Source organism: Zea mays, chromosome 9 (assembly GCF_902167145.1).
Source record: "Zea mays cultivar B73 chromosome 9, Zm-B73-REFERENCE-NAM-5.0, whole genome shotgun sequence".
NCBI lineage: Eukaryota > Viridiplantae > Streptophyta > Magnoliopsida > Poales > Poaceae > Zea > Zea mays.
In genome coordinates this window covers 141,315,025-141,342,430 of record NC_050104.1, presented here as the reverse complement: position 1 = coordinate 141,342,430, position 27,406 = coordinate 141,315,025, and the positions used below count along the sequence as shown (strand labels likewise).

At 45.4% G+C, this 27,406-nt stretch overlaps 3 protein-coding genes across 17 annotated transcripts; 2 read left to right on the top strand and 1 right to left on the bottom strand.

Moving 5' to 3' along the window:
* The first annotated feature begins 1,855 nt into the window (after nucleotides 1-1,855).
* LOC100277134 (uncharacterized) lies at nucleotides 1,856-4,861 on the top strand. Its single transcript, NM_001371588.1, has 2 exons — nucleotides 1,856-2,439; nucleotides 4,078-4,861. Exons 1-2 carry the CDS (start codon nucleotides 1,986-1,988, stop codon nucleotides 4,635-4,637), a joined length of 1,014 nt encoding a protein of 337 aa, NP_001358517.1. The 5' UTR covers nucleotides 1,856-1,985; the 3' UTR covers nucleotides 4,638-4,861.
* Nucleotides 4,862-6,889: 2,028 nt separating this feature from the next.
* LOC103639219 (protein trichome birefringence-like 6) lies at nucleotides 6,890-9,729 on the top strand. Its single transcript, XM_008661991.4, has 5 exons — nucleotides 6,890-8,160; nucleotides 8,263-8,455; nucleotides 8,563-8,753; nucleotides 8,887-9,045; nucleotides 9,155-9,729. Exons 1-5 carry the CDS (start codon nucleotides 6,971-6,973, stop codon nucleotides 9,483-9,485), a joined length of 2,064 nt encoding a protein of 687 aa, XP_008660213.1. The 5' UTR covers nucleotides 6,890-6,970; the 3' UTR covers nucleotides 9,486-9,729.
* On the bottom strand, nucleotides 9,666-24,490 carry LOC542659 (enhancer of zeste 2). 15 transcript variants are annotated; one of them, XM_008660804.3, is made up of 17 exons: nucleotides 24,275-24,490; nucleotides 24,042-24,155; nucleotides 23,602-23,924; nucleotides 22,951-23,112; nucleotides 22,412-22,496; nucleotides 22,164-22,301; nucleotides 21,998-22,045; nucleotides 21,852-21,923; nucleotides 13,044-13,696; nucleotides 12,765-12,915; nucleotides 11,404-11,621; nucleotides 11,087-11,218; nucleotides 10,800-10,890; nucleotides 10,659-10,706; nucleotides 10,453-10,581; nucleotides 10,289-10,366; nucleotides 9,666-10,214 (listed from the first exon to the last, which is right to left on the bottom strand). In XM_008660804.3, the coding sequence occupies exons 1-17, from the start codon at nucleotides 24,317-24,319 to the stop codon at nucleotides 10,026-10,028; spliced, it is 2,676 nt and encodes an 891-aa protein (XP_008659026.1). In that variant the 5' UTR covers nucleotides 24,320-24,490; the 3' UTR covers nucleotides 9,666-10,025.
* Nucleotides 24,491-27,406: the final 2,916 nt, after the last annotated feature.

Below are 27,406 nucleotides of genomic sequence, written 5' to 3'. Positions count from 1 at the left end.
TCAACCTCGTGTGAAGGAAAATTTGCTATACTAGATTTATCAAATGCACGTACTAGTCTCCTACAATCGTTTTGCATAACCCCTATGATATTTTGCATATGTTCTCGTTGTTCGTCTATGTAAGCTTTAAGAGATTGGAGTTCGTTGGTGCTACTTACATTTGGGGTAATCATAGTAGGTCGGAGCGAAGCCAGATCTGTCGCCCGTTGCCGAACGACTTTGTTGTTCCTGTCCACTTTGAAGTCAGCCAGGAACTTCGCCTTTGCTTCTTGGATCAGCTGCTCCTGGCGCTCCTCGAGCAGGAGCTGTTCTTCAGCCGACAAGGCTTCCCATGTCGGTGTGATGATATTGCTGGTGGAAACCTCAGAGCTATCTTTTGAACCGGCCATTGAGGGCCGATTTGATGAGCCTAGATGTATTGTCCCCAGCGGAGTCGCCAAAAAGTATGTTGACACCTTTTTGGAGGCGCCAATCACTTCAACAGAACCAGCGGCGGTGCTCTCTGCACAGGGGCGGACGGTCCGGGCGCGGGGCCGGACGGTCCGCGGCCTGGCGCGAGGCGGCGGCGCTCTCTGGTCAGGCGCGGACGGTCCGCGGCACAGGGCCGGACGGTCCGCGACCTGGTGCAGGAGCTCGGGTTCCCTGCCTGACGGCCGGACGGTCCGCGCGTGCGCAGGGGCGGCGGAAGATCGCCGGCGGCGCCTGGATCTCGCTCTCGGGAGGGACCCCGTCGGGGAGGAGAGATCCTAGGAGTTGTCTAGGCTCGGGTAGACCGACCTAGACTCCTCTAATCGACGTAGAGTCGAGGAGAGGCGGAAAATTTGGGGATTGGAAGGCTAAACTAGGGCTAAACTAGAACTACTCCTAAGATAAAATGCGAAATAGAAGTTGTATTGATTCGATTGTTGATTACAAATCGGCCTTATACCTCTCTATTTATAGAGGAGGGGGGCTGGACCCTTTACAAACTAATTTCCGAGCTTTTTCCATGATTTTAGCTAACAACCGTAGCACAAAACTCGGAACCCTAATCTGTTCTGCGCACGCGCGGACCGTCCGGCCCACAGGCGCGGACCGTCCGGACCGCGGACCGTCCGGCCTCAGGGCCGGACCGTCCGCTTGCTCAATTTGGTGCTCAACACATATATTAAGCAAACATGCCATAGAGGCTAGAGCTAAGATGTACTTTTTTTTCTTTTTTGTCCGATGTTTTATGTTATGTCTATCCCGGTTGCACCAAAAAATGGGCAAAAAAGGGAATATCTCAATAAAACGGGATTCCGGAAAATACGGACGGAAAAATACTAAACTATTTTCGCTCCCATTCGTACAATATATTGTCTCGTTTCCGTCCATTCCCTTTCTCCCGCAAATACGTAAAAGAAAAGAATACGGTCCCAACCGTTTTCAATAGAACCGGAAGAACAAAGGCGGCTATGGGCTGGTGGCCTGGTGCTCCGGGTCTCCCTATCCTTGTGCTTAATCTTTTGATCGACGCCGAGGGTCTCTCATGGAGTCATGGGCCCGGACCCCACCGGAGAACAAAGGGACACAGTCACACAGCACGCTAACGTGCGTTAAAGACGTGACGTCACAGTTCTATAATTGCAATTTAGTATGCTTTTCTGTCCCTCCCAAGCCGCCCGCCGCGATCCCAGCGTCACGGGAAGCTGCGCGCCCTAGGCTGGAAAGGCCGCGGCAATTTACCGGACCACATCGTACTCGTACGATATGCCATGCCATCGATCGCCCAGAACCGCGCTAGTACTGACAAATCCCCAAGATTCCGTTCCAAAGCCGCGCCCGGTGCTGCTGGTCTGGCCAAAACCACTCCCTACCTAAACTGCTCGTTTTGTTTCATTTTGGTCAAACAAACCAAGGAAGCCCTCTGCTCTGCCTCGCACTCGCACACACCGTGCACCACCGGCCGGCCGGGTCGTCTCGTCTCGTCTCCACTGTCCAGCCTCCGCCCCCTGCACCTCGCCATGTGCTGCCGCCGCCAACGCGGCCCCGACGGGACGCCCGTCGACGGCGGCCGCCGCCGCCGCAGGGGCTGCGGGGCCGTGCTCGCCGTGCTGGCCCTGGCGGCCGCCGCGGTGGTCGCGTTCCTGGAGAGCACGGCCGGCGGGGTCTCGTACACGGGGGACGGCTGGCTGCACGAGTGCGCCAAGTGGGACGCCGAGGGCGGCCGGTTCCTGGCGTCCACCTTCTTCGGCGGCGGCGTGGCGGAGGTGCGCGCCGGCGAGGGCGAGGAGCGGGTGGTCGTGGCGGACCCCGACGCGGCCGGCCGGGTCGCGCTGGGGCTCGCGGTCGACGCGCCCAGGCGCCGCCTGCTCCTGGTGTACTGCGATCGCCCACCGCGCTTCGGATACGCCGCGCTCGCCGCCTACGACCTCGGATCGTGGCGCCGCCTCTTCCTCACACGCCTCGACGTGCCAGGTGGGTCTCTTGGCCGCACGATTAGCCTCGCTGTTTGCTTATTATCGCGTGCCTGCCCTGTTTGTTTTTTTTGTTTGTTTGGCCAAAGGGAGACACCACCTCAAACAATACGTTGGTTTCGATCATACGTGCAGTAGATTTGTTCTGGAATGTTTCATTTCATGGATGGCATTGACTTCCATGACGGTACCTGCAATCCGTAGTTCGGTACAGGGCCGCACTACGGTCCGGTGCAAGAGTTCGACATGTTCATGCTGGACAAGTCGTACGTAGCCAAGAGAGTGAGAGATAGAACGCCAAACGGCAACATCAGAAGTTCAGAACTTCATAGCGGAAGTCGTTCACGTGGTGACGTGATCAGTATAAATTTCGAAAGTTTCAAGAAGTCCTCATACGATTTCGCAGAATTATGAATGATACTGTTCGCGCTGGGTTTCAGCTACTTCTTCTGGTATGCTAAAATTCGCATCTAAGCCCCAATTCAGACGGTCAGCCCACGTGAACGACTTCCATTTCCTGTACAATTTTTGTTTACGCTAGTAGGTTTATTTTTATTTTTAGCTACAACTGCTACGCTAAAATTTTATTCGGTATACAAAAAAAAGTCCAAGTTCCCATCAGATAGTTAGACCACGTGATTACGTGAACGACTTCCGTTTCATGTACGGCTGCTAGGAAGCTCCAGTGCCGCTCCAGGCATTATAATAATACTTTAGGAGAATGGCGACGCTCCATGAGTTTCTAAAGGGTCCTTTAACCTAAACATAGAGGATCAAACGATCTTCTACGCTCTCTAGCAGCATCCTTTAAACGGTCCTCTAAATTTAGATGACGCTGCTAGATTCTCTATATATAAAGTTTCTCTAAACAATCCTCTATCTATTTGAATACTTTAAATAACCGGTTTAACAAAACTAAAATATGTACAATATATTGAGAGTGTGACAAATACGTATGTACAAAAAATAAAAATAAAAAATGTCTCTAATGTTGGTATTTGAGTATAGAGGACGTGATTTAGAGGACGTTATTGGAGAGCAAGAAGATATAGAGAATGAAATTTTTTAGTGAAGACTGTAAAGGACGGATATAAAGGATATATAGAGTATGTTGCTGGAGACAGCGAATAGGAAGACATGGTTAGTTATTCTTCTTCTACGAATATCTAAATTTTGACACCTAATACTCCATAGATAGTTCGAATTGGATAGCAGCAATAATCAATTTTAGCGCGAAATGTTTGGAGTGGTAGTCTACCCTTTTTGATACATTCGGCACGTGTAATTTCTTTTCCTACTAGACGACCCGTAATTTGGATTTTTATTCCCTTTATCTCCGATTTTTAGTTAATTCAGTAGCTTTTTTCATTGCTTTTCTAATGAAACTCTATTTTTAAATTGAAAAGCTATATATTCCGCAAGAATATTAGGTTGTCTACAATGTTCTTTAACCTTTTCGATAGCAATATTAAGTCTCTGGTTTACAGAATTAACTTCCTTTTTGGAGATAAGCAACCTGTAACAGCTCTCCCTAGCCACCGCAGAATCCTAGTAAAAATTTGGCTGTTTGATTCAGCCTGCACGGACTTACAAATTGCTTCCGTTCCGTCACTCACCTGCCTTCACGAGCGGTTCGCAGGCGAGTCAACGTTCCCCGACGACGTCGCCGCCGACGAGGAAGGCAACGCCTACGTGACCGACGCCAGTGGAAACAAGATCTGGAAGGTCAGCCCGAGCGGCGTGCTGCTGGGCGTCATCAAGAACTCCACGTTCGTGCAGCGACCAGGGCTGCGGCACAACCTCGTCGGCCTCAACGGCATCGTGTACCACCCGAACGGCTACCTCCTCGTCGTCCACACCTTCGGCGGCGACCTCTTCAAGGTCGACCCGAAGACGGAGGCCGTGCACGCCGTCAAGGTGCAGGGGTCGCTGGGCCGAGGGGACGGGATGGAGCTGCTCTCCCCGACGAGGCTGGTCGTCGCCGGCACGCCGAGTAGCCGGCTGGTGGAGAGCTCCGACGACTGGGAGACCGCGCGCGTCACCGGGCAGTACGTCGGGCCGGTCCACCGGGTCGGGTCGTCGGCGACGGTGAAGGACGGGGACGTGTACATCAACCACATTGTCGGGTTTGGGCTCGGCAAGAAGAAGACGCATGTCCTTGCGAGGGCGGTGTTCTCGCCGTTGGCCGCAGAGAGTTGACGGCGGCCGGCCGGACCCTCCGTCGCGGGATCACCAATCGCTTTTTGCTTAAACGGCAGTTCATAGTTCCACTCAACTCCATGAGAGTTACAGGCTATATATACGTATTTCGGTGTGATTCTGTGATATATAGATGCTTATGCTTTTGTATTGACACGTTGCTCGAAGCTGCACGCTTCTTCTGTTTGATGCAAGCAAAACATGTACTACATGGTTTCGATCAATTTTCAGTTCGTATTCCACAACTGCCGTTTTAGCCACTACATCAACCACGGCAGCTTTTGCAGCTAAACAAAGCTTCAGGGCCAAGGAATTTATTAGTGCCACTATGGACAATTATATTGATACATGTTAACAGTAGCAAAGGTTGCCTCATACAGTATATAATATAATAACGCATGGCTTTTAGTGATTGAGAGTGAGCAGAGGAATTTAATGCCTCTAGTACAACTTATTAATAACACATTGCTAAAAAAATATTTTAGCAATAATGAGACCACTTTAAATTACATGGCAGACCTTAATGAAAATCAATAATGAATATGGCAGCGAGAGATCTAGGAGAGGCCATCTTGTAGTGACAGATCTCTTTTGCCATCGTCACTATCGAGACTTTCTTATGCGTAAGTAGGTCTTCAAGACGGTCTCTTCTATATCTCTTTTCACTACTGTCATTATCGAGCTTCCAGTCAAAACATCATAGATCTCATCCCCTCTAGTACAACGGTGGTGGCTACACCACAAGCACAATTGGCATGACCTCACAGGATCACAAGGTCTATCGTGTCCAATAATAGTGCATGCAAGCACCGAGTGTTATAGATATGCAAATTTCACTAAACACTAGGCTTGAACCTTGAGCACTTCACAAAGAACATATGCAGATCACCTATGCAGTTTGCAAAAAGCACCTACCCAAATCACTGCAGGATTCTTTAAACAATTTGGTGTTTAGAGCAAGCCTCAACTCATACACAACTTCCTTGAGTTTCCACGCCCTCTATGTCGCCATTATAAGCAAAATGGACAATGCCAAATGATAATTATGTTTTGATGTTTGACGACCGACAGAATCATTTGAACTAACATTATATGTTAGTGTTTTAGATATAGTTCAAAACAAGCACAAATGGACTTGGACGAATGAAAATAGATGACCCTAAAGATCAACACATGTAAAGACTAAATGGCGAGACAAATTTATTAAGCCTAATTAATCTATAATTATTAAATATTTACTGTAGCATCACAAGGAAGAATCATGGAATAATTAGCCTTAATAGGTTTGTCTTACTGTTTAAGAGTCCTCATATGTTAATTAATTTTATAATTAGAATATATTTAATACTTCTAACTAGCATCCAAATATCAGACGTGACGTCCTTATATCCAAACACCCGTGACAAGTTGACAACCCCATTAAAATAACAAAATTAGTGTTTTCTATAATAATTTGAGCAAAAAAAAACTTAAGATATGTGATGGATGATGATTTTTAATAATTGTCGTGTACTATTCATTAAACAACATATTCTCTTTGTAGTAGATAATAAGGATATAACCGAGTCATTTACAACTTTTAAAACAAGATGGCTAAAAAGCTAGATAAATAGTATCCTAAGTCACTTTTATGCCTATATTATATATTAATATAACGATTTGAACTATTTATAATATAAATTGCAAAAAATTTAACATAATCTTCAAATTTAATTTTTGAATGTACCGTGTTATTTAGTGCATATATATCAAATTCTGTTGCGAATCTTAACAAATATTACCGAACTATCAAATGATTTTATTGAGTTGTATATAATCTTTTTTATGGTATTATCATAAAATGAAATTCTAGACCGTAACAGTGTTTGCAGTCACGGTTTACTTTCTCGGTGCCAGATCATCGAATTTTGGGATTTTTTTTGTTTTCTCTATTAACAAAAAATGAATTTTGGTCCGGTTTTAGATGGATTTCGATCTAAAATATAAAAATACAAAAGTCAAATTTCGATTAACAAAATAAAATTCGGAACAGTCCAAACGAAATTGTGAACCCTGGTTGTATAGATTATTGCTGACGTGGGGTGGCTAAAATGTGAGCAGCGATGCCGACTGCCTTGACTGTCTTCGAATGTCCAAGGAAAGTGGTTTGGCTGGGGAGTGGGGGCAGACAATTACACTTACTCCACAACACCCGAAGTTCCCGTTCCGTTTCCGTTACACAGACTCCCGACTCCAACTCCTTCATTCACCTTTATTATTACACGGAAGCCGCAAGCACGGCTAGCCATTGCCGCACTAGCCGTCCCATTGCTTCCTCCCCGCCGCACAGAGCAATGGAGAGGCAGAGGAGCTCCTCCTCCTCCTCCCCGTATCAGTTTCTTAGTCCCAAGAGCCTCCTCCTACTGTCCTTCGCCTCCTCCTCCCTCCTCTTCTCCTTCCTCTTCGCGCTCTTCGCCATCCGCCACGGCCGCCCCCTCAACCTCCCATTCACCACGCCCAACACCTCATACTCATTCGCCATGCCCAACACCTCATCCTCGTTCGCCATGCCCAACACCTCCACCGCGGCCCTTGCACCGTTGCCGCCTCCTGGGAACGGTGGGGGTTCCATGGGCGGCGCGGTGGCGCTGGCAGCAGAGGCCGGTTATGCGGTCCGTGGGCACGGGAGTGGAGATTCAGTGGCGGATGGAGCCCGCCGCGCGGTTACCGGAGACCTGTCCGCTCGGGGCGTGGGCCCGCCAATGGAGGTGGAAGGAGCGGTTACTGGAGGAGGAAATGGTGGAGCACCGGCGACTGGTAAGGTTTTGGAGGCGCAAGAGGTTGCAGGAGCTGGGAATAACTCTACTGGAACCTCGGATTTGGCTATGCATGCTAAAGAAAAAGAAGTAACCGGTGTGGGAGGAGATGCCGACAAGTTGGGGAAATTTCCTGTTCGGAAGGAAAACTTGGCCGAGGGTAGCAGGCAACACGTTGGTTGGGAAACAAAGACGCAGCTAAATGCTGGCAGTGCTTCTTCGTCACAGGAAGTAGATGCGTCAATGGTGAGACCGGAGGGAGCAGAGTCTTTGACAGCCGTCAATTTGTCCATGGATGATGAAGCTGCAATGCAGGTGAGAGGTGAATCCGTCGTGCAAGACGATGTTGTGGTTGTGGGGGATAAGCGCTATTCCTCTGTACAAGCAGCAGCTTATGCTTCTGAGCAAGTGGAGCAGCTGGAAAGCTCGCATCTTTCAGCGGGGAACAATAGTTCCTTGGCAGCTCCAGCTCCAGCCAATCAAAATAAGCAAGATCCTAATCTGATTGAGGAAGAAGCGGTCACGAGCAAAATGGATTCTACACGAAGCGATACCAAACGTTGTGATGTTTATGATGGAAGTTGGGTGTTTGATGACGAGACCTATCCACTCTACACGAGTGACTCATGCCCTTTTATAGACGAAGGATTCAGCTGTGGAGCAAATGGGAGAACGGATCAAAGATACATGAAGTGGAGGTGGCGACCTAACCATTGCAATATACCAAGGTATTTGTTTGCACTACTGCAATTCGTTAGTTCTTTAGGAGTTTGGAGGTGGGTCGGCCACAACAATTTTGCTATTTGCTAACTTCTTGCGACAAAACTTAGGTTTGATGCTAGGAAAATGCTTGAGACGCTGCGAGGAAAGCGACTGGTGTTTGTCGGGGACTCCATCAACAGGAACCAGTGGGAGTCCATGATGTGCTTGCTGAGAACGGCTGTCCCAGATCCTGGAAGGATTCATGAAACCCGTGGCCGCAGGATCACTAAAGAGAAGGGTGACTACAACTTCAAGTTCTTGGTTAGTATCTCATGTATGGCTGTATCTGATCTGACTATGAGTAGTCCATTCATCGATACCTAGGCTTGCACTGTAGTTGGTAAATCATCTTGGTATGGTTGGTGCAGGACTACAACTGTAGTGTGGAGTATCATGTGACGCACTTCTTGGTGCACGAAAGCAAGGCGAGAATTGGGCAGAAGCGCATGAAGACGCTACGGATCGATACCATCCATCGGAGCTCATCGAGATGGAAAGGTGCTGACGTGCTTGTGTTCAACACTGCCCATTGGTGGTCACATCACAAAACACAGTCTGGGTGAGTGTTGATTAATGTTTGGAACCATTGACACTATTATTTCTTAATTTTTTTTAAAAAAAACTAGAGCTTGTAGGAAAAAGAATAACTAAATCATGTTAGTAAAGATCTGGTTATTACATATACTCTGCAGAGTGAACTATTATCAAGAGGGAGATCATGTCCATCCCCATCTCGATGCCTCTACCGCTTTCCAAAGAGCACTAACCACCTGGGCATCCTGGGTCGACAGTCACATCAATCCACAGCTAACTCGAGTGTTCTTCCGAAGCTCATCCCCGTCACATTTCAGGTTTGGTCTTTGATTAATCAATCTAACACGAGTGTCATTAGAGCTGCTGCTGCAGCTGTTGCTATCTCTGCGCAAGCAGGTCTATGTAACTAGTTGTTGTCAATTTCAGTGGTGGGGAGTGGAATTCAGGGGGACACTGCAGGGAGAGCATGCTGCCCCTCAATGACACCCGTGCTAGGCCGGTGCCTGAGAGAAACTTGATCTTGGAACAGGTCACGAAGCAAATGAAGACTCCTGTGACAGTTCTGAACGTTACTAATCTGTCTGGGGTCAGGATAGATGGTCACCCATCTGTATATGGCCGGAAGACGGTAGGTTTAACCGCGTCGAGCGTCCAGCAGGACTGCAGCCACTGGTGCCTTCCTGGAGTCCCAGATACATGGAATGAACTGTTATTCTACCATCTACTGTCGCCGCAAGAAAAGGATGTAACAAGTTAGCGACTGAATTATTTGCCCGCTCTTTTTTTTTGTTGGGTCGGGATATTTATTAGTCTTGCCTTGTAAATGTTAATTTAGTTTGAAAAGAGGGCGCAAGTGCACAATCAGCCAATCACGTTTGTCTCGGAAGTCTGCAGCCAATAATGTGACATGCAAATACCCTACTATCAGGCTCTCTAGTAACACTACTAATGAATCATCAAATACTTTCAGGAATAAAGTGTACATTTGAGTGTTTGACAAATTATTTCATCTCACCAAGAAAATATACAAACAAGGCTATAGTCGCAGCCATTATTTGATACTCTAGCAATAGCCACTCAAGTTTGAGAACCTGTTGGTGCTCAAACTAACAAGGTTGCCACCTTCCCGACCTGAGGTCCACATATGTTTATACGCATTTATTCTCCAACTCGATGAATGAGAGTTTATTTACTAATGGATAGTATATAGCATGTTTATCTACCAATGAACTAGGACTGAATCATGTATTAAGTATTAAGTTTACTGCATATTGTATCATCCGGAGCGACTCTTCAGCTATCGAGCCACTTTGTGTGCTCGACGGTGAGAGACGGATGCCTCGTCCTTCTTTGATCCTTCGGGTCTCCTAGCCCAAGCTGGAGCCTGGTCAGGTCCATAACGATAATCATAAAAGAGTTCCTCGCTAGCCTCAATATGCTCCTTCGCATATATACCAACCCGATGGTCGCCAGCCACCAGCATCACCTGGAAGGTAGAATGAATTTAAGATGGGCAAGGTAATCAAGAACTAAATGTTATTCAGTAATTGCGATTCTTGCCTTTGCATAGCAGTTGGGGTTAGATGAGTGATTTGCGAACTTCAATTTGTCCCCCTTGCGATAAGCATCCAACACATACTGTGTAAAAAGTATTGGATTCAAGCTTACTGATTTGAATTAAATATTCCAATCCAATGAAGAAAGAGAGGAGGGGCAAGAAGCACCTGGTCATTTAAATCGAACAGAAAAGATGAGTTTGCCCGGTCATAAATTTTGCCGCGTTTGTCTGCTTCCTTGTGAGAGATCAATTCACCAGTATATTCTCCAAGATAATCATTTTTATTTACAGGATTCTACATATTGCAAGGAAAATTAGCCAGAACAAGAAAGGAAGTATCGCACTCAGAGGTATTTTGTTCGGTTATCTGACCTTAATGAATGCACCCCAACCTGCAACATCAGATCTTCCTAACAAAATCTGGTCCATGGTAAACAATTAATGCAGCTAGAATTAGTAGAGCACAGTGATACAAAGGGACAAATAGCACGGCGAATATATACTCAGTCTCACCCTTTGCTGTTGTTTCAAAAGGAGCTTCATATTTCCACACTGATAACCATCACCTCTTGCAAGTGGCTCACCTAGTGAACCATCTCCACAGCTGAAGACAATATACATCATGTTATTTGTGACAAACTATAATAGTACAAATCGGTAATCTGAATATGCAACAATAGAACAAGATAGGCAGTCAACAAAAATTACAGTTTCTTGAGTCTTGACCCTGCTGTATGATTTATTTTAACTGGTTCATGAATGCATAAAGGTCGGTTGTTAATTAGACCAGTGCTGATTACCTCACCCAGCAATTCCTACAAACATCTGGATCACATTCACGACTGGCTGCAAAACAGGGGCACTGTCTGCTTCTGCATTGGCTTTTTGCACAATGACAGCCTCTAAACTTGTTTTTGCAGCTCTTCGAACACCTATTGGTTGCACATGAGGATTCAGAAATGAAATTAGTATCATTTTTTTACTCTGCATTTTCATCATTAGTAAAACATATACTAAATAATTGTCAATTCATACTTAATCACTAGGAGAACAGGGGTAAAGGAACAACAGAAATGTATCTGCTCAATAAAAAATGAAAGCATAACTTGAGACGCACCCACAGTACTTCTCACAGCAAGTTCCCTTGTCCGCACAGGGGCAATCTTTACCACACATTTGCTGGCACGCACATGGGCTATATTGTGTGTAACATTGCTTCCCGTCATCAGTTCTTTTTCTAACAGTTGGATGCCCTGCAGATTTCCAAGTATATTTCAGCTTTCGATTGCGGCCCCTCCGACGATAGATTCTTGTTCTGGCAGCCATGTCTTGCTCCTAGAAGTCAAGGACAAACAATCATATTATTTTACTAGTATAACAATGCCAACAGAAAAAAAAAGTTTTTTGAGCTGTAATAATAGTAAGTGAAAGAAATATATTTAAATACAAAAAGGATTGTACAAATACTTATAAAAAAGAAAAGAAAACCATATGAAACAGAGAGGAAAAATTAACAGGGTGGCAAGCCAATCTAAGAAAAGACTCCAGCTGGTTATCTATTTATTTTTTTACTTGTCAGTTTTGACTGTGGCGTGGGTAGTGAGGCCATATATTAGTCACTTCATTTGTCGAGCCAGGGTCTTAAAAGCTGACCTCTGGCATGGTGGTACACTGGTACCTAGAGTTTTGGTCCAGGCCACCAGGTGGTTCAGTCAGGGAAAAAGAAAGTGGACAAGGAACTTCATCCAACTGCTGCTGGAGAAAACTACTGAGACCAAGAATGATCCAGCCCAAGAAGATGGTGCTGATTATTGCTTCACAAAAGCATCCGGAGATGGGGTTCAAAACAAGCACATCCAGTTGATGAAACCAGCCAACTAAGCACATGAGTTTATGTTGTTATGTGTTCACTAGGGAAGAGCAGCCTATAAGGCCTTAGAACCTGCATGCATGGCTATTGCCACCTCGTTTGTTCTCGTCTATTTATTTATTATATACTCCAAAACAAAACTCACATACCAACCATTGATCTAATGACCCCAGTTTGGATCTAGTAACATGGGTGGCAACAGCCAACAGGTCTGATCCCAAAAGGGAAGCTGTTTTACAATTTACATACCCCCGTAGTAGCATATTTTAGCTGTTTTCTGGAACCTGTACGAAGTAGCAAATCGTTGGCTTTTCTCCTGTTGGCTCAATAATATTACAAAGTTATTCCCAAAAGGATAAAAAAAATCTATCCTCGTAAAATACCCTGATCTGTAACCCTCGTAAAATATCATGCAATGACTAAAAAGTCATTGTATGCGATACCTTGTCCCCTACTCAATCATAACAAACATAATCACAACAGCATAGCAATAGGCTGAATTCAGAACAATGTGGGCTACCAACAGTTTACATACTGTTAACTTTTCTGAGCTGAGTGAATACCAAACGATGAGGTAAAGCACACAATCTAGCAGGACAAGTGCATACCATGTAGTCTTGTTCATTTTCTGCAAAGTCGCCTGAGATGGATTTATTCAAGAGAGGTCTCTTCGCCATCGCTGCACCATTGTTATACATGTAGTTTGCCACTTCTATGCAGGTCTTAAGACCAGATAGTAAGTTTCTGGCGATGAGACAGCTGTGACCAATGCACACAAAGGTCATACAACTAGGGAATCAAATTAAACTAATAATGGAACTCCTTTTTCAACAAGCCTAGGGAAACTAAAAATATATAAAAAATCATTACATACAACATATAATTACCTGTTCTTTCCAAATATCTCTATGCCCTTCAAGTATAGATCTCGCTCTAAGGCACTCCAACAAGAAAGAGTGGACTCCAAGAAATTCTTTGTTGAAGACACTTTATTACTCTGTCTTCCCACATTTTCCATGGTAGTAGCTGGGCTTTCCCCACACATATCTTTCCTTGAAGTCTTCTTAGTGGACTCGTCAAGAATTCGTAGTTTATCACCACCAGATTCTCTGGACTCTAGTCTTGTGTCACGAATCTCCGGAATGGAAAGTTTATTCATTATATTGCCTTCAAAAGAAATGTCAGAAGTGAAAACCTTCTGCCTTTTGCCAGGAGAATGCTCCCTGTACCTAGGTCCATGTTTTGAAATCTTGTGTTTCCTTAAACTACTGGGAGGCAAATCAGAGGATACATTCTCTGTTTCAGAGATATCTGCTGAAGGAGTAGTAGTGCTTTCTTCCGCACTGACAGAAGAAATTATTTTTGATCCACTGGTTCCAACTAGTGTCATGGACCTAATGTTGCCTTTCTGTCGGTTTGAATCTTCTGATTCATACATAACATTAACATCAACTCTCTGTGAGGCAGTTCCCGATTCCATAGTATATGTTGCACCACCAGCAAGACCATCATCATGCATCTCTTTAAATCCTTCTCTCCACTGGGGAAACTAAAATCTAAGTTAGCCCTGGCACACAGTGAAGTAATTGCCTCTAATCTTTATGGAAATATACAAGCTCAATGGGATAAATGCACTAAATAATTGAGAAGGTATTAGGCACTTGGGTCTATTTAAAGCATTTCTATTCCTTAGAAAAACATATAGGTGGAGATGTGTGCCTGCCTTCTGGCTACATCAACCATGGCCCATGGGTTCTAGGTCCAATTGTCCTGGTAAACCATGTGTCATGAGAGTAGCATTATGCCATAATAACTTTTAGTTATATACACACAATACCGCTAACAGACACCACACCCCGTTCAGTCGATGCCCAACTTGTGGCTGTTCACCTCGCTCTGCTTGCCTTTGTGAAACCCTAGGCATCCACTGCACCTGCCCGCTCACCACCACCACATCTTGGCACATAACGGCCATCTATGCTGCATTCAAAAGCATAGCTGCTCCATCCAATATGCCAACTCTCCACTCCAATGGCTCTTGATTTCACATGTATTGTCACTTGTTTTTTTTACCATAATACACTGTCACTTGTCATCGTCGTCATCCACTCCATACAGTAGGATAGTAGAGCAGCGCTCACCGTTTATAGTAATGAAATCCTAGATCACTAATCTAATTTATTTGGTAATTATATCTATGCTGACAAGGTAATGATGTTTTTATTTGAATATTGTTTTATTCTATCTCCAATCACGGGAAGTGCTGGAGCTGACTAGACATGATGGTGCAGTGTTCCACGTAGGACGAGGTGTGATGTCGAGCTGAAAAGAAAAGTATGAGGACTGAAACACACTTTGATAGTTCATGGATGATTTTTTGAACCTTTTTTTAACCAGGAAAACAGCAAGGGAAGCCCCCACTGTTAGATTTTATGTACAAAAGAGAAGGAAACACTCCAGCTAAGACGGAGCGAGGCTGGAACAAGAAAAACTAAGAACCACTATACACAGGAATCAACCCAGGAGAGAAAAAACAGATTGCTTGTTTCAAGAAATGCAAAGTTTGAGAACTGAAATGATCACTTTGATAGTCCAAGATGAAACTGAGCCCAAAAGAAAACTGAGGACTAACAGTCGTTATGGAAGTTCGGGAGGAGATAGTTGAGGGAATAAAATGACTATTCCACCTTTTGATTCTATGAGAAACCTTTGGGGCAGAGGAAGTTACAGAGCGCTGAAAAAATACAGGAAGTGGTAATGAATGTTGACGAAGATAGTGTCTTATGGAAGATGGAGTAATCTGGGATTTACTCAACAAATCCATGTATAGGTGAAAGACCTTATGAGGCGGTTCTATGCAAAAGAAAGAAATTGTGGAGCAATAGGATGACCCTAAAGCTGAAAGTTCTGGAACAAAAAATGGAAAGGGGGATGCTAAATGCATCATCTGTAATTGCCAGAAATTGTAAGTCGTATTTTCCCTTTGTGTTTTAGCTAAATTCTGCTGGGTGGTCATCAAATACACACTATGATAGGATAGGACACCTACAAACATGCAATATTTCCTAGATGAAACACTAGGGGAAAAAGATTATAACCTGAAGTTGTTCTCTTTTCGGTGATTACTTGAGCATTGTCGACAACTCAAAATAAAATAAAGGTTGAGAAAAAAAAATCGCCAACTGAAGTGTTATTCAAATTATGCAGCTACTTGCAGAGATGGAAGATTTTACTGGGGCTGGCCGAGATATCAAAGGTGGAAGTGGAACAGATGGGCAGGAATGGAGTACTAGTGTACTACCTGAAGAACAAAGAAGCCTCAAGATATAGAGGAGCTGATGTAAAGGTTGCGCGAGAGGAGACAGCCCCTTTCCTTTTCCAATCTTGTCCAGTGGCCTGTGTCATGTTTGCTTTTGAGTCTAGAATCTTTCTACTAGTGATTTTCTCATGCTTTCTTTTTTTTTTTTCGAAAACGCAGGAGAGCTGCGTATCAATATATTAAGAAGAAAGGGTGAGGCAAGGAAACCTCGTACAACTCCACACGAACCCACAAACACTAGGCTATAGGGAGAAGGAGAGAATTAACATCAACAACAACAAAAGACATCTACTCCCGTGACCATGGAGACTAAAATTAAAGAATACCCACTGAAATTACTGAAATTACTGGAGCATAAGGATGTTAGATAAATCCCTGGCTCCAGCCCTATACCAGAGATGAGCCTCCTCCTTGACCCAATTGATGACCATGCTTTGACTAGGCTGCACACCATTAAAAACACAGCTATTGCGGTGATTCCAGATGGCCCAAGCACCAATAATGATCAAAGAGTTCAAGCCCTTGTGCAGCCCTGTGTTTACTGGACCAGCAGAAAATGCAGCAACCCCTTCCCACCAATCTTCAAAGGAGGAGCACGCAGGGTTAGGAGCAAGATGCTGCAACCCAACAGATTTCATCATCTGAAACCAGACAGCCCGAGAAAAAACACAGGAAACCAGCAAGTGGTTTATCGTTTCTTCCTCTTGATCACAAAGTATACAAAATTGAGGGTGAGGCAGTCCTCTTTTTGCAAGTCGATCTGCTGTCCAGCAGCGATCGTGGGCCACGAGCCACATGAAGAACTTGCATTTATTTGGAGCCCATGATTTCCAAATCCTTTTCCAGGGTTTAAAAGTTGTTGCTCCAAGAAAGAAACCGGTATATGCTGATTTGGCCGAATATAATCCTGAGCTTGAAAGCCTCCAGCAATGTTTATCCTCCTGATCTGGTGTTAAGACCCAGTCTGTAGTGAGGTCCCAAACCTTGAGGAAGTCAGACAAAACATTTACAGTGATAGCTCCTCTAATATCATGGACCCAACTCCTTGAGATGAGGGCATCGTGGACATTCCTCATTCTAGCCCTAGAAGAGACCATCTGGACCAAATGAGGGGCCAGCTGACATAGACTTTGTCCATCGATCCAATTATCTGTCCAAAACAAAGTGTTTCTGCCGTTGCCCACCACCGAGGAGATTGCTACCGAGAAGAAGGCCTTTACTGAAGGATGAGCATTTATTTTAAAGGATGCCCAAGGTCTGTCAGTATCGGTTTTTTCCAGCCAGAGCCAGCGTAATCTAAGAGCCCAATTCATCAATCGCAGATTTAATATACCCAAGCCTCCAAATTCTTTTGGCCTTGTAACCTTGTTCCAAGCTACCAAGCAATGTCCTCCCAAAGCTTCTTTCCTCCCTCTCCACAAGAAATTCCTTCTGATCTTGTCAATTGCTTTGAAAACCCAAGAAGGAAGGTCCATGGCCATCATTAAGTAGATATTCATTGAAGACAGGACAGTCTGGACAATAATCAGTCTTCCAGCTCTAGTCAACAGGTCAGCTTTCCAGCAGGGAAGACGATCTGCAATTTTATCAATGAATGGCTGAAAGTGTTGTCTGCCGAGCTTCTTTAAGGATAGAGGCACCCCCAAATATTTGCAGGGGAAGTTGGCAACAACGCATGGCAGCAGATTATGAATGGTATCCAGATTTTCAGCAGTACAGTGGATGGGGAAAACGCTGCTCTTTGCCAAATTCACTTTGAGCCCAGCTGCCTCCCCAAAAATCCTGATAATGTCCATGGTGATTACTAATTCAAGAGGCACCGGGTGGAGGAAAATCACCACATCATCAGCATAAATAGAGATACGGTTATGAACTGAACTTTCTAACAGAGGCACCATCAAACCATCATTAGCAGCCTCCTTAATTAAATAGCCTAGCACATCCATAACCAGTATGAACAACATGGGGGAAAGAGGGTCCCCTTGCCGAAGACCACGTCTATGAATAATTCTCCTACCTGGTTTACCATTAAGCATTACTTGGGAAGAGGCAGAAGCAAGAAGAATGCTAACAATATCACACCAAATTTGCCCGAAACCCAAATGCTTTAAAACCTCCAGGAGGAAGGGCCATGAGACAGAATCAAAAGCTTTGGTGATATCCAACTTAAGGAGGATCCTTGCACACTTTTTCTGGTGAAACAACTTTGCTGTCTGTTGCACAAGCATGAAATTATCCAGAATGGATCTGCCTTTAATAAACGCACTCTGATTCTGCGAAACCATATTATCCAGGTGTTGGGCCAGCCTATTTGCCAAAAGCTTTGTAATAAGCTTAGCAAAGGAGTGGACCAAGCTTATAAGCCGAAAATCTTTGACATGACATACATCCTCTTTTTTGGGTAGAAGAATAATGTATGCTGAATTGAGAAGTTCCAGATTTCCCCGATTTCCATTCCAAACAGCCATAGCAGCCGCCATAATATCACCTTTAATAATATGCCAGCACGACTTATAAAACTTCCCAGTAAAACCATCCGGGCCAGGAGCCTTGTTTGAAGGTAGAGAAAGGACTGTTTTCCAGATTTCATCTTCCGTGAAAGGGCTGTCCAGCGAAGAGAGATCATGGGAAGGAATTTGGAGATGATCCAAATCAATAGTATGAGCTCGATCAGACGAACAGCCCAGCAACTTGTGAAAAAAATCACTTATAGTTTCCTCCTTGTCCTCATGCCTTGACTTTATTAAACCATCGTCGGATAACAGATTACCAATAAAATTCTTGCCCTTGCGGTATTTAGCGTGGAGGTGGAAGAAGGCAGTGTTAGCATCCCCCTCAGCCAGCCAGGTAATCCTAGAACGGCTCCGAGCCATAGAACGTTGCAAGGTTGAAAGGGCCACAACATGACCATCAAGCTGCTTCAACAGCCAATTTTCCAGCCCTGACAAGGGTCTGAGATCTTGAGCAGACTGCAGCTTGTGCATAATTTCTCGTGCCATCCCAAGCTGAGAGGAGATATGACCCACCCTTTTTTGGGACCAGCTTTGGAGACGCCTGACGGTGGCTCCAAACTTCTTGGAAAGGGTTCCAAAAGGGCAAGGGGAGGAGGGAACAGAATTCCAAGCAGCCTCCACTGTTGTAATAAAATCAGGCAATTTTGTCCAGTGAGATTCAAAGTGAAATCTGCTGCGACCATGTGTTAAAACCTGGAGCCCAAGGAGCAAAGGGCAATGATCCGAACCATCGGTGCTAGCACTCTGCAGAAGGCAATTAGGAAACAGCTGCTCCCAATCTGATGAGCAAAACATTCTGTCAAGCTTGACGAGAGTAGGCGTATCTTGGCGATTAGACCAAGTGAATTTCCGACCATGCAGAGCCAATTCTTTTAAACCCAGATCATTAATAAACCTTCTGAATCTCTCCATAAGCTGTCTGTTAAAATTGCCAGAGCTCTTGTCTTCATCTCTGTAGATGAGATTAAAATCCCCCATAAGAATCCAGGGGCCAGGACACGCAGATCTCACATCCCGAAGTTCTTGCATAAACTGAATTTTGTTACTGTCGCCTTGAGGTCCATACACGCAAGTCAGCCACCAAGGAGGATGATCACTTGGACTAAACTGAATTGACACGCTGTGCTGATCCACCCGAGAAGCGCTGGCTGAACCAATTTCATTCCTCCAGGCCACAAGAATCCCACCACTATTTCCAACTGAGGGAAGACACAATTTGTGCACAAAATTACTCCCAAGAGCAGACAGGGAGGTATGCATAGAAATTTCAGCCATCTTGGTTTCTTGGATACACACCACATTAGCATTAAAGGAGTTTACCAAATTACGAACAGAGTCTTGCCGAGCTCTAGAATTTAGGCCTCGTACATTCCAACACACAATATTTGAAGGATTCATGATAACAAATATAAGAAGAACCCGACCAACAGGATAGAGGCATGAACAGCCGCTCAACACACCGCCAATCCAGGGGGTGTCCATCCGAAAAGGGCAGCAAGGGCCTGGACATGAGATGGAGGGAGGGGCTGCTCAAAAAGCCTACAATAATTATCCAGGGCCTCCTGACTGATGCCTTCGTTTTCATCAATCACCTGCAGCGCTCTCATTATTTTCTTCTTAAATTTGAATTGACTATCACTGAAGGCAGACTGGAATTCAACACCAATCCCAGCAATGCGCCTACTACGACGTGGAGGCACAGCTGGAGAAATTGGGTTCCCAGGTCTGACTTCCAGAGGAGCAGGTAAAATGTGGGCAGCTGCCTTCACGACCTTGTTACTGAAAGAGGATCTGAGCGTGCCAGGGGAATGCAGTTCCGAAGACATGGAATTAACAACATCACAGACATTGACATTACCACTGGTAGGGGCAGACTTATCAGCCAATGAATCAAAATCATGTTGCAGACTCTGGTCCCTCCTAGAATAAACCAGAATGGGCTTGCAGTATCGAGGGCAAGAGGGTCCAGGAAGGATATCAGGCCGAACCAATGGCGCAGCAGACCCCATGCGGGAGCAATTCATCATGGCCGAACAATCCAAACGTGAATAATCCGCAGAATCCAGACCAACATCCGACCCTGCCCCCGAGGCCACAGGGAGTGTTGGCACAGCAGCTGACAATCCCTCAGCAGGAAACGAGGTAGTCCCAGGCGCCACCAGCTCTACAACCGAAGCATCAGGGAGAGCTGGCGCATCAACTGGTCCCCCCAACCTCGAAAACGAGTCATCCACCGTCATTAAGGAAGAAACCGAGGATTTAGCAGGTGCCACCAACGCATTAACCCCAACATCAATTGGGACAATATCTGGTCTGCCAGCCGCCGAGCATAAATGGCCGCACTTCTCTTGAATAGGCGCAGAAGCAGATTCTTGGGACTCCGAACAGTCTTCATGGGGATAATCCGCAGCATTAACAGCAACGAGAACAGGGCCAGACGCCGCTGGCACAACACCCGAAGCATCCAATAGCATTGACACATTAGCTGGCCCCTCCATCGCAGGAAACGAGGCAGGTCCAGGCGCCGCCAGCCCTACAACCGAAGTAACAGGGAGAGCTGGCGCATCAACTGGAGCACTCAGCGTCGGAAACGAGGCATCATCAGCTGGGTCAATCCGCGTCGGAAGCGAGGCATCAACTGCCATTAAGGAAGAGACCGACTGGATTGCAGGCGTCACCAGAGCAGTAACCGTATCAGCAGGGAAAACGCGGCCAGCCGCCGAGCAGTGTTGGACGCGCGGCCCCAGGCGAGCGTGAACCGGTGCGCGGTCCGATGAAGACTGGGAATTGAAACGCCGCTTCTGCAGACCTCTGGAATTCTGGTCACTTTCTTCATTCTGACGCTCTGGATCTGGTGGCGTTGGCGAAAAATGGAGAGGAGGAAGCACTTCCGGCGAGTTCCCGGGGCGGGAAATAAGGATTGAAATTGGGTAAACCACCGTGCGTGGGGGAGACGGGTCGTCGCCAATCAGGACCGAAGGCTCCTCCACGTGAAGATCCAATAATGAAGGCAGGTCTTCAGGATTATCACACCAAACACTCAATTTGAACGTAGACAGATCAGAACCGCCAACAGAGTCAAGGTGTAGTTCATGAACAAGGCAATGTCCATCGAGAAGCTGCTCGGCTGTATGCAAACCCCACAAATGAAACGGAAGTCCACGGAGCTCAATATCAAGCCGATGAGGCAGCGTCCCTCCCCCATTAGCCATGAATTGACGGGACCACCTCTTGATGTGCATCCGAAGGGGAGGAACGTAGAGTGACTGACCTCCACTGAGCCACCGATCAGCCATCTCCACGTTGGGAAGCAAGGCGATGAAAGTGTTCGGTGCAACCCGGCGAAGGTCGAGCGCATTACCCTCGAGATCAAATCTCGAAGCGAGCGCATCGGAGACCTCCGCGGCACAGCCAGAACGCCCCATGCCCACAACGGAGATGACAATAGCGCTCTGCAGGTCATCCTCAGCCTGGGCAATCCTCCTAGAACGTTTGAAGAAGCAGCGCCGGAACGGGGGAGGGGGCAGAGAAATGGCGCGAACAGCCTCCGGTGGGGGTTGGGGTAGCACCTCGGGAGGGACGCTGGTGTCCACAACACCAGCCGCACCAGTGGGTCTTCGCCGTCTATGCCCCCGACGAGTACGCCTGTGTCCGCCGCCGCCAGTGCCACCACTAGAGCATGTGATGAGCTGGTATCCCCAGCAAGTTGCAGACATTATAAACACATCTTCTTTCTTATAAGCACGGTTATACTTGTAGAAAAAAAGGAATTTTGACGATTGTGAAAGAGGCTAAAGCAACAAGTATTTAGAATTGGAGGAGCATCCAATATGGTAGTAAATTTGATTCATGAGGTGACATACTCGAAGGTAGCACAAATGACCACATGGCTTCTTGTTTTCATCAGGGTCAAAGCTGTAGGGTTGCTTCTCACACTGACAAATAAAATATTTTCATTTACTTGGCAGGGGAAAATAGAAATTTCAAATGAAAATGATCTGTTACTCACTGGAAATACCAAATTCTGTGAACAACCATGAAGGCGGCAATCAAAAACCTGAGTGAACAAATGTACCAGGTAAATCTCAATCTTGAAATTTTAATTGAACCAATAGGCAAAACACAGCCTTAAAAACAGGAATAAAAGCAACAGAATTCCAGAAGTGGAAATGTACCAAGCATCTGCGGCAGAAGAGATTATCAAAAGAATCCAGAACGGCATCCATAGTTTTGTCAAGAGAAAGTCGGCTCTCTATCTTATCTGAAGATCCTGAGTGCTTCTCATTTTTCTCAAATAGGACTTCAGATCTTTCCTGTCATTTTAAGGAAAAGAGCAGAGTCTCTATCAAATTTTGGGCATCTTATAAGTTCAACAAAAGGAGGGGCACACTAACTTAAAAATCTTATTAAACAGGTAGAGAACCTCAATTTCTGATGGGGTTGCACCAATAAACTGGCAAAGGACATTAACAACCTCTTGGTTTAACCCATGGTCTTGAGTAGCTCTCCTGTAAGTTACATAAAATCATATAAACATGAACTCATATAGAAAAATAAAGGTGAATTTATCATTTCAGTATGCAAAATTAGCTAAATTCCATGTTTTAGACACAATGTGAACTGTACAGTAGAGCTTGTGTTAAACCACTGTACTTTCAGTATACTATGCTGCATATTTCATAATCCTATAGGGTATGTATAATGTTCGAGTTGAAAAAACATATGGAAATTTGGCATATCAAGCAGGCCTCGCAACTAACCTTCCACCCAATTTACTAAGGCAACGCACATCTGGTTTCTTTCAGTGGATGTAGTGGCCTTGTTTTGATACATGGATCTTACCTTAAAGTTATAACTTTGTGTGTGTGTGTGTGGTGGGGGGGGGGGGGGGCTTATAATCTACTTAAAATTTGAAATATTTTCTACTTTAGTTTACCATATTATTTGTAATGAGGATATTACCATATCAAATGATCTTCTCCCTTTGTGAAAAAGTGTTTCTCTTCCTCTGGTTCTGGAATTTCTTCATCACTGTCACTGCAGATCAGAGCCTCGTTTCCAACTGTATCATAGTATATCCTTCTCCTACCAACAACTGACTGATCGTCAGCCATTCTTTGGTTTCTGCGCTGTGTTATTTAAAAGATAGTAAAATATCAAAAAGAAAAAAAAGGATGCAATAGTTATTCTAAGAAGTTATATCTACAATGTTGCATCACATGAGTACTCACAGAATTAATCAAGCAAATAAACTCAAGTGTACTTGCATGACCCATCACGCATACAGTCCAATCTCCTTACAATGACCATGAATATCACAAAGTAGTGCCCTTGGTCATCCCATTGGAAAACATATGAACACAAGGTCACAAGAATACCAATAACTTGTGCAACGATAAAGATATAAAACGAATACGACAGATGCTGATAGAGCTTTAACAGCTAAAGTGGGTATGGAAATTTGCTGTTCTTTTAAAAAGTTTTATATTTTATCATATGACTATAATACTCCAATGTTAGTCTGGAACATCGTATAAGCGCAAGCATTATCGGTTATCCAGTGGACGTAATCAAAGGATGAAAGGAGGAAGAAGTTAGGCAACAGCACCATACTTGTCCAGGAAGATCCAAGTGGTGTACGGAGGGATCTTCTCAACCAGCGGCAGCTTCACGAACCGCACAATTGTCCGCTGCGCGGTAGCGCCCGAGCTGGAGAGCGCGAGCGTACCGGTAGCCAGGTTCTCCTCCTGAACGGAAACCACGTCCCTCTCCCCTATCCCGTTTGCCAGGTCTGACCCACACTGTCTCTCCGCCGCGCGCTGTGACAGCGCGTTGCCGCCATCGGTGCCCCTCGACGCCACCTCCGCCGCCGCTGCCACGTCGAACAGCGAGCAGGAGTGCCTCTGCAGCGTTTTCCTGTTCACCTCCAATTTCTCCTGCAAAGAGAGCCAAACACCCAATCCACCGCCGCATCCGATTGAGAAAACTAAACCCGCCGCTACTCCCCCCGAAATTTCAGTTGCATGATGATGGGGACGGGCGCAGTCGCTCACCTTGATGTACGCGAGGCGCCCCGATTGGACTTGCCGTATCAGCTGCGTCAGGTTCGCGTGGATCGGGACAACAGAGGCGGCAGCGGCGTCCTTGCCCATCCCCTGATCCGACCGCTGCAGGGCACACGAAACAGGGAAACATGAAGCGGAAGTGGGAAGATAATCGAAACCAATCAGATTGGGGAGATCGGGCCGGTGAACCAGGACGCATGGAATCTAAAGGCCACGCGCACCTTGGATCGTTGGGAGGAATCGGAGGCCTTCGAGGACGAAGCCATCGCGGGCGGTGGCGCGAATTCTGCGACGGCCCCCTTGCCTTCTGTCTCCACTCTCCAATCTCCAGCACTACTTGCGTTGCGAAAGACCCCCACCCCTCTGTTCTGTTCCGTTCTGTGGCAGTAAAGGTCCCCGACGCTGGCTCTGTTTATGTGTCAGTGACAAGTGGGGACGATCGGGAGGACGGGTCCAGCTGTCAGAGACACAAGGTGGCCTTCGGATGCGTGCGGCCGTTTTTAGCGCGGGCGTTTCGGTGCGCTCACGGCTCACGTGGCTCCGCGGCGAGCTTGCTGGGATGTTCCTAAAAAATCTCATTTATATAACAAACCTAATATTTTAATATAGACATAAATGTTATTAAAAATATTATGAAGTATTTAAATAAATTTTTGTATAATTTTATGTACGTCATTTTCTCCCTACAGTAAAGATAGTAAAAAACATTCGAATTCGTATTGGGATAGACATCTAAATTTTATATCAATTATTTAAAAAATATAGAACGGATTTAATGTTTGCTTTTTGTGAAGATTAATAGCCTCAATGCTAAAAATAAGAATATAAATTTATATAGCAAATTCTATATGTTATTTGTTCACAATTGAAGAAAGAAACTCAAAATTTTAACATCTGAATAAGTATCCTGATGCATCCGTAGCTGCCTGTTGGGCGCCGTGTGTCGGTTTGCGGCGGGGCTGTTCTATGGTCCGTCAATCGGTACGTCATATTCTAAACTAGCCACATTTTCTGATCGTCTCATACAACTTGTACGGAGCACCGGCTGAACAGTTCCACGGTTTTACTGTCGTCATGCGTCGTTAAGTGGCGTAGATCATTATGTCTCAGATAGAGCATAGGAAACATTTGAATTCAATATGATATAAAACCACACGCAGCGCTTTCGAATAATATCACCTCGATAGCTGAAAGAGGTCGAGCGGAGGGTAGGTCTCATTTTTAGCTCATACATTTCCTAACCTTTTAGCTAAGATAAAATGTAGTTTAAATACATTCAATCACTAAAACTTATAGAAATAGCTTAATTGCCCATTTTCCTTTCAGATTTGGTTTGTATGGTTTTGCAAAGTTTAAACTGGTAGATTATATAGTGGTATAGATATAATATCTCCATCCAACATCAAAAATATATTTCTAGTTGTATCTTAAACCAAGCTATTCAAACTTATACAAAAAAAAATATTAAGATTAGACTTTATTATAAAATATACATAGACTACTTATTTGTTATTGTAAATAATTATTTTTCTCTATAAGCCTAACAAAATCAACTTACACTAACTTAAGAACATGGTTTTAGCCTCAGAAGCCATATTTAGACCCCTTTGGCATGGCTTCTCGCCACCGACTTTTGTTGTGGCTTCGCGTTTGTTTCCACAAGCCATACCAAACAACATTTTGACAGATGTTTTTTTTTGGTAAAAACACTTCTCTATTTTCTATTAGATAGGTGAAGAAAAAAGGTGGCTTATCCAATTATGGCTTGTGGTCTGGAAAAACCTCTCCCACCAATTGCATCAAGATCTACTGTCCGCCCCAATCGGTAGCGTATCCAATGTTTCCTCTCCCAAGCATGAATTCCTTACGACGACGTGATGGACAGAGCATCGACGAGCAGCAAGACGATCACCCCTGGGCTCTCGACTGGCAACCAAGGACACGCCACAGTTGGACATGGACATGCAGGGGGCGACTGGAGTTCATGTCGTGCTTGATGGCAAGGTTGTCTATGGGCTCATTGTTGCCGACATAGGGAGTCGAGGTGGCGGTGGACAGCTGTGGTGGGGGCGCCTATTTGTCACACGCTTCACGGGGTGCAACCCTTGAGGCGGCGAGTGGAACTCGATCTACTCAAGGGAGATCTACGAGGGCGGGATGCGCCACGCGCTGGGTTTTATGGACGACCAAGTGCTCTGTGTGTATGGGTTCCACCATGTTGCCCCGCTCAACGGCAGCGTGCGTGCACTATCATTCGACTACCCCACCACACGCGCAACAATTGACACCCAATGGCGATATGGAGCTACAGATTTCTACGCCGAAGTGTATAAGAATTGGGCGAGCCTTAATTATATCAGGTTTTGTACCTCTTTGCGTCATTGATAATTTATATAAAACCTTTTTAGTTCGATTGACGCAACGCGAAAGCTAAGTAGCATTATATTTTTTGTTAACCTCCAACATCTGTTTTTCTGTATGTTCCATTCGCCCCTGCTTTGAGTGTTCTGCTTTCTTTCTCAGAACTGCCCATCCATAGTCATTGCTTGTGGCCCTAACTCCCATATTCACGACTCAAATGGCACAAGCGGAAGCGTAATCCTGACGCGTCCTCATTGAAAGGATCACGATGCCCAAGAGGGGGTGAATTGGGCTTTTCTAAAAATCAACACTAATTAAAACCTAAGCAAGAGGCCAACTTCACCCCAACAACTAGCACTAAGAGAATAATACTAGAAATACAACAATGCTAGAACAATACTTCAAATACTTGCTAAACAAATACATAATGTAAAATGCTTGAATTAAGTGCGGAATGTAAAGCAAGGTTTAGAAGACTCCTCCAATTTTTTCCGAGGTATCGAAGAGTCGGCACTCTCCACTAGTCCTCGTTGGAGCACCCGCGCAAGGGTATCGCTCCCCCTTGGTCCTCGCAAGAACCAAGTGCTCACTACGAGATGATCCTTTGCCACTCCGGCACGGTGGATCCCTCACGACCGCTTACAAACTTGAGTCGGGTCACCAACAAGATCTCCACGGTGATCACCAAGCTCCCAATGCCACCAAGCCATCTAGGTGATGCCAATCACCAAGAGTAACAAGTCGTAGACTTTTGCTTGACCAAGAGAAGCCTAATGCAAGTGGTGTGTGCTCTAGGTGGCTCTCGCTAGCGCTAATGAGGAACTAATGCAGGATTAAGATTCTCTAATCTCCTCACTAGGCTTTTGGTGCTTGCAATGCTCTACCAATGTGTTGGAATTAATGTGGGCAGCAAGACATTGAATATGGTGGGTGGAGGGGTATAAATAGCCCTCACCCACCAACTAGCCGTTACCAGCAAAGTTCTGCGCATG

Excerpts from the sequence above, each read along its gene's own strand:
- LOC100277134 (NM_001371588.1), top strand. The coding sequence starts at position 1,986 with ATGTGCTGCCGCCGCCAACGCGGCCCCGACGGGACGCCCGTCGACGGC. Across the intron at positions 2,440-4,077 it reads CACACGCCTCGACGTGCCAG|GCGAGTCAACGTTCCCCGAC; the intron begins GTGGGTCTCTTG and ends AGCGGTTCGCAG.
- LOC103639219 (XM_008661991.4), top strand. The coding sequence starts at position 6,971 with ATGGAGAGGCAGAGGAGCTCCTCCTCCTCCTCCCCGTATCAGTTTCTT. Across the intron at positions 8,161-8,262 it reads AACCATTGCAATATACCAAG|GTTTGATGCTAGGAAAATGC; the intron begins GTATTTGTTTGC and ends GACAAAACTTAG. Across the intron at positions 8,754-8,886 it reads CATCACAAAACACAGTCTGG|AGTGAACTATTATCAAGAGG; the intron begins GTGAGTGTTGAT and ends TATACTCTGCAG.
- LOC542659 (XM_020543849.2), bottom strand. The coding sequence starts at position 24,319 with ATGGCTTCGTCCTCGAAGGCCTCCGATTCCTCCCAACGATCCAAG. Across the intron at positions 22,497-22,950 it reads GGAGAAGATCATTTGATATG|GAGAGCTACTCAAGACCATG; the intron begins GTAATATCCTCA and ends TGTAACTTACAG. Across the intron at positions 21,678-21,851 it reads GTCATTTGTGCTACCTTCGA|CTCATCACATGCTCTAGTGG; the intron begins GTATGTCACCTC and ends TGGGGATACCAG.